The 6,396-nt window shown below is 47.9% G+C and overlaps 1 protein-coding gene across 4 annotated transcripts in view; it reads left to right on the top strand.

Moving 5' to 3' along the window:
- The first annotated feature begins 612 nt into the window (after nucleotides 1-612).
- The window catches only part of ANKRD17 (ankyrin repeat domain 17), a 101,152-nt gene continuing 95,368 nt past the window's right edge, over nucleotides 613-6,396 (top strand). For 2 of the 4 annotated variants that reach the window (XM_083470415.1, XM_083470411.1), the window contains exon 1: nucleotides 613-1,354. In XM_083470415.1, the coding sequence (XP_083326541.1) occupies nucleotides 971-1,354 (384 nt within the window). In that variant the 5' untranslated portion in view covers nucleotides 613-970. The remainder of the gene's footprint in view (nucleotides 1,355-6,396) is intronic. The other 2 variants (XM_083470412.1, XM_083470416.1) reach the window with 2 other exon arrangements.

The raw sequence follows: 6,396 nt of genomic DNA, 5'->3' as shown, positions 1-6,396 counted from the left end.
GGCCTCGGTGGCCACTCCCAGTCACCAGTCTGGCTGCTGCGTTCTGGATTAGTTGTAGTTTCTGGGTCACCTTCAAAGGTAGCCCCACACAGAGCGCATTACAGTAGTCCAAGCGGGAGATAACTAGAGCATGCACCACTCTGGCGAGAAAGTCTGTGGGCAGGTAGGGTCTCAGCCTGCGTACCAGATGGAGCTGGTAAACAGCTGCCCTGGACACGGCATATATATATATATAGAGAGAGAGAGAGAGACTAAATATATAAAGTATATATATAGACTATATATATAAATGGTCTCTAAGACGCTACTGGAAAAATATATACATATACATATACATATACATATACATACATATACACATATATGCATACATATATACATATATAGGCAGAAAAGGAGAGAGAGAAGACATGAAACACAGGACAAAACTGTATCAATACAGGAAGAAATATTTTACATGGAAAAACAGGACCACCCTGTATTATACAAGACAGGCGGCAACCCTAGACTGACAACTCAGAGATTCCCCAGCGCAGCGCTTCTCGTGCGCAGACACCAACTCGCGCGGAAAGGGCGCACGGCGATGACGCACGAGCCGCTACCCGGAAACCCAAACCTCGGCGCAAGCGCAGAGAGTGAGCTAAAGCAAAACATTCCCCCCTGTTCCCTGTTGGTGTTCAGAGCTCGTTCCGGCCGCGGCGTCGGGCGTCTGCGCTTGCGCGGCAGCGACGCGGCGTCGGCGTCGGGGGCGGGTCCAGCCCTGACGGCAAGCCTGAGGGCGGGCGGCGGCGCAGGAGCGAGCCGGGTCGGGCCGTGGCGCTGGCCTGCGGGTCTCGCGAGAGCTGCTGCTCCTCCGCCTCCCTCCCCCCCCCGCTCCCACCTCCGCCACTTCCACCGCGACGGCTCCAGAAGGTGACCGGCTGCGAGACGGCGCGGGCGGGCCGGCGGCAGAGCGGTGGCGCGGGCGACCATGGAGCCTCCGCCGCCTCCTCTGGCTACCGCTGCCGCGGAGGTGAAGGGCGGCGGGTGCGAGGGGGACCCCGAAGGGCTGGCCAGGGTGTGCGACCTGCTTCTCCTCAGCGGCGAGGCGCCGCCGCCGCCTCCTCACGGGCAGCAGCCGCCTCAGCCGCCGCCGGCCAAGCGGAGCTGGACCCGGCGTCGTCGGAGGCAGCAGCCGCAACCGCCGGGCGGGGAAAGCGGCGTCGGCGTCGGCCACAGCAGCAGCAGCGAGAGCAGCGAGGAAGAGGAGGACGACGACGACGAGGAGGAGGAGGAGGAGGAAGATGAGGAGGAGGAAGAGGAAGACGACGAGGACGACGACGAGGAAGAGGAGGACGAGGAGGAAGTGTCTGAGGTGGGTCGGGTGGGGAGGGATAGCTGGGGGGGGGTCACCTCTGCCTCTTGTCCCCCCCCCCAATAGGTCTCCGGGGCGGGGAGAGGGGAGCCTCTGCAAACCAACCACTCAACCCCCCCCCCCCGCCTCTGATCTGGTTTCATAACCTTGTTTTTTTTTTGCCCGGGTGGAAGGAGAGCGCAGCCAGGCGGAGGCATCTGCCCCGTTGGGCTTCTTCAGCCCTGCTGCCTGCCTGCTTCCCTCCCTGAGGACGATCGTGGAATTGTGAAGTTGGAAGGGGCTCCCCCAGGGTCATCTAGCCCAACCCCCTGCAATGCAGGAATCTTTTTGCTCAGTGTAGGGACCGAAGCCGCCAGTCTACTTGACAGTCAGGAAGTTCACGTTGCCTGTGGGGGGGGGAGAGTGAGAGAGCATGAGTGGGGGTCCATCTGGACTGGGGGGGGGTGAAATGGGGCCTGGGCGGCCTGGATCCGCTCTGCACCCCAAAGCTGGCAGCAGGGCTTGGAGCTGCCACCGCCGCCACTCTCCCCAAAACAAATGTCCCGGCAGAAGCTGCGCTGCGCTGTGGCAAGCTTCAAACCACAGCTGTCATCACCCCATGGGAGTCTTTCAGGCTGCAATGATCTTGGAAGTGCTTCTTCAGGACAAGGCCCTGCTGGGATCTGTTGGGTTTTTGCTCCATGGGAATGGTTGCAGCCACTTGCACATGTCTCTTGCTTTCTCCTAGAGTGGGTCAGTAAATTGAGTGGCCTCTGCTATGGGCTGGGGGAAAGGAAAAGGGGTCTTTGAGCTAGAAACATGCATAAGGCTCTTGGAGGCAATGTGAGAGAGGCCTGCTTGCTTGGTGTGTTAGATGTTTTCTCTATCAGTTTTTATTTCGAAAGCTAGTTTCTTATCTGCTGCCTCCTAAATTAAGGCAGTTTCTGCATGTGCTGTAGAGGGAAGCAAGGGGCAGATGGGGCTCTTCAACTCATCTAGGAGAAGGAACATTCTGATCCTAAAGCTCTGCTGCCTGGAGGAATATCTTCAGGAGAAGAAAAGACTAAGGAGTAAACCCTACACAAATCCAGAGTGGAGACCCTAAGACAGTTGGATGGTGCCTTGTACGCTCCCTGTCAGCAACTCCAGCAACCAAGCTGGTGCCAAACGTATTGCTCTGCTCTCCTTTGGACCACATCAATGAGAACGAGAGGGTGGGTCATCTGGCTAGCCCAGGACCTCTGCCCAGGACACACTGCTCAGGCATGCACCCTGGGGAGCTGCTAATGCAACATTTAACATCACCCCTGGTGGTGCACTCCATTGTCTCTTGAGACTGTTGGGTGCAAACAAAGACATAGGCGTCTCAGACTATTCTCAAGCGCTGTCTTTTGTATTTGCGTGGCATGCGCTTCTGTGTCAACTACAACTCCCATCATCCCTGACTGCTGTCTGTGATGCCTGGGGCTGATGCGAGTTGTAGCTCAACAACATCTGAAGAGTCACCGGTTCCTATCCCTGCCTTAGGTGCTGGTTGTTCAGCCCCTGTTGCCTTCTGTCTTAAGCTTGGCGGTTTGCTTTTTTATGAGATTAATTTCCTAGTATGAATCCATATAGTTCCAGCCTTACAGCATGATTCTAGCCCAGTTGGTTCAGATTGCAGATAATTCCAGGTAAGTGTGGTTGCAATGGCTCCATATTTTAAAACTCAAATGGAGGTAATTCTTATCTGTAGGCATTTCCTCTGTTTTGACCAATTAATGCATGCTTGATTGGTGTGCTACAAAACCCATAACTGCTTAATATACTTAAAAGTTTGATGTCTCTGAAGTTGTGAGTCTCCCACCAATTTGATTTTTATATGTGCAATTGACTCTTGAGCCATATAAAGAAGTGCATAAAAACATACATATAATTTAAATATATGAAAGCAGCATGCTGGTGGGAATATATTGTGTTGAGCATCATTAGCTTTTTTAAAACCAAGGTGTGGCTATTTATATAATAGAAACAGGCCATGTATAATTTAGCATAGATTTGTTCATATGATTCATGCACAGTTAATACAATGAAGTTCTTCCCTCACTGGCTAGCTCATTCCCTGAAGAAGAAAGCCTTTAAAGGATATCCCACTTAAATCAGTGAGCGTGAAGAATATACCATATTCTATATGTGGATGATACTTGGCTCCTTTCCATAGAATAGCAAGGAAACCAGAGTTCCTATGTATATTAATGGATGTGGACAGGTACAGTTGACTCGCATCTTGCACACATATAACTTGCGTGATCACAGCTTTACACTTGGAGGCCAGCTGGTTGTGACTGCACAAATTAAACACCGAGAGCTTAAAAGCACTTTCCCGGCCCTGAAAGCACCTTTAAGCTCTCTGCCTTGCTTACCGGGCTCTGGAAAGATTCTGTGTGGACCCTGTGAGGTTCTCAGAGCCCATCGTTGGGCGTGATGCCAGCTTGGCGCACCAACTCCAAAATGGTGGGGATGGTTGTGCAGGGGTAGTTCTAGGATTATTCTGGCTAAACGTAATTTTGACTTTACACACTATCCCTGGAACCTCACCCCCAACGCTGGTTATGAAATAAATATTGAGATTAGACTAAAAAAGGCAGGAAAGGGAACATAGGTTAAGATTTAAGATTGATTACAGGGCAGTATTGTCAGCTTCCAAGGAAATCAATTTCCTAACCTATCAGAATCTTGCTGACATGGATTTGACGGAATTGTAGATTTTGGTGGATAGGACAGAGGAATGTGGGCCACCGTTTAATTTTTGTGTGAAGAGTGCAGTCAAGAAAGCTAATTCCCAATGGGAATTGTGGGAAGAAGACAGTATCTATGATATGGAAAGCCCACGCTTCTTAGGGATATACTGTATAGTTCAGTACTGACCCGTTTCTGTCTGACATAAACAATAGTTTTCCAACCACTCACATCTGCGGAAGCATTCATGGCCTAAAAGAAAAACAGACCAGCTTTAGCAGAGTTTCCCTGCTTGGTCACCTGGAAGCAATTCTTACTCTCCCCAATGGCTAGGTGAGAGGCTGCTACAAGGTTGGTAGTGATATTTTGTGCAATAATCCACCATCAAGTGGTTCTACAGTACATCATAGGAGGTAGGCTGCTTTGTTCTACATCCAATGCAGTTTTAAAGAAGTTTTTGGGCAGCCACATTAATTCTCTTCATACATGTGCATCTCAGTTTTCCTCCATGTAACTTGGAGCAGCATTCCAGCCTCTTGACAGGTTGTGAAGTAGGTTTGACAGAGAGAGTGCTCATGGTCAACTCAATGCCATTGGCAGAGAAGCTATAATGTATTCCCAAGTCACTATACCTGTGTGATGAATGAGACGGCATGATGTCAACTGCATGTTTTTGTCCTCAACCCCATTGAAATTTGCACTTGGTGAATACTTCAGTATTCAGCTGCTGGGAAGGCCACAATATATCTATGCTGTATTGCTTTGTTAGAATTTTAAGGTAGGCAGCATTTGGCATTAATGCATGGTTTTCTTAAATCTGTGCAACTGTAGCATTTGTATTGAAAAAAACCATTCTGTATGGCCTTAAAATAGCTCTGTTTGTTTTAGCTAGGTTTCTTTTGCTCTTGATTCCCTTTTAGAAACTTGAGAGGAGAAAAATCCTACCCTGTAGGTGTTTGTTTTAAGCACAGGACACCTACTGCGGTGTACTATTCATCTATTTTGCAAATAAGTTCTACAGGATAGATACGAGTTCTGTGGACTAAACTTAAAACCAGGTGCTATTAAATGTTCTGAAACATTATTAAAACTGGTAGTAATTTATCTCCAGCATCTTCCGAAACCAAAGAGAAAAAGTTACCTTTCTATCAAGCTATTGCTAGCAGTAGTTCCAAATGAAAACACAGTTAAAACTATTTCGTTACACTGTGAGTATCAGTCTATACAGAATGATCTAAATCTTCTGTCGTATTCATTTCACATGGATGGTATATTTATCATCTCGCAGTCAGGCTCCTGGGAGATTTTCATCTATGAGAATCTTAAGTGTGCAGGAGCTTTTTTCCTTGTGTGATGTCTTATATTAGATGCACAGCACTTCTGATGTGGTTTTGGACGACTGCATCAACAAACCTACGATTTCTCTAATGTTCATATACAATGGTGTCTCACAGAAGTCGTTCAGGCTCCTCTCCTCCTCCAACTTTTCTGCATTCATCCTGCATTCTTTTACAAGGTGCATCCAAATGCAAAGGAAAAATTGATGTTTATGGAATCACTATTATAATGCTTGTGGTCATGACGGCCCATATTTTGATCACTGGTTGCAGTTGAGGTGTTGCTCCATGTGGCCACCATTGCTGCAATTCTGGAATTTTTTGAGGGTGGCAATTGAAATGCCAAGAAATCTTCACTGCAGGTTGAGGGAAGAACCACTAAGATGTTTTGATGATTGTCTTTTTAGTTTCTTTTCTTTGCTTAGACTCTCTTACGTTTTCCACTGCCTGAACTGTACTTATAGCCAAACGTGGCAGTTTGGAACATGCATATATTATTCTTACAAAATTGCTTTAGACACTCTTCATCTTGGGATCTACTATCATTTTTTTTCTGTGGAGCCTAGAGACCAGAGGCCTAACTTGTTTACTCACATTTTCTATGGTCTCTAAACCTTACCAGCAGCACTGACTCTTATTGTTCCTGTGATCTAATTGTTCTTGATTATTATGCTGCCTGTTTCTCCCTCCTGCTGCCAGTTAGCTGTCATACTCTGTTGGCTCCTGTCTGTGCACAGGAAATGCCATCAGGATGCAAGGGTCTTGGGATTTGTCGTTCTTGAGAGAGCATGTGACATAGGGTAGCATACTACTCTCTTTCTCACTTTCACAAATAACACGTTCTGAAGTGGCAAGTTTTTGTCGCAATATCTGCTCTAGACCTATGTCAAAATATAGATTGATCATTCCGTTGTGTGAGGACTAGACTACCTAATTCCTTTTGACATTTTTTTTGGAGGAAGGTCAACCACAGTGTAGAAGTGACAGCTGCCTGGTGGAAACAATGGG

Source organism: Podarcis liolepis, assembly GCF_965112155.1.
Source record: "Podarcis liolepis genome assembly, chromosome: 13".
NCBI lineage: Eukaryota > Metazoa > Chordata > Lepidosauria > Squamata > Lacertidae > Podarcis > Podarcis liolepis.
The sequence above is the reverse complement of the archived record's forward strand: the minus strand, read 5'-3'. Positions and strand labels throughout refer to the sequence as shown.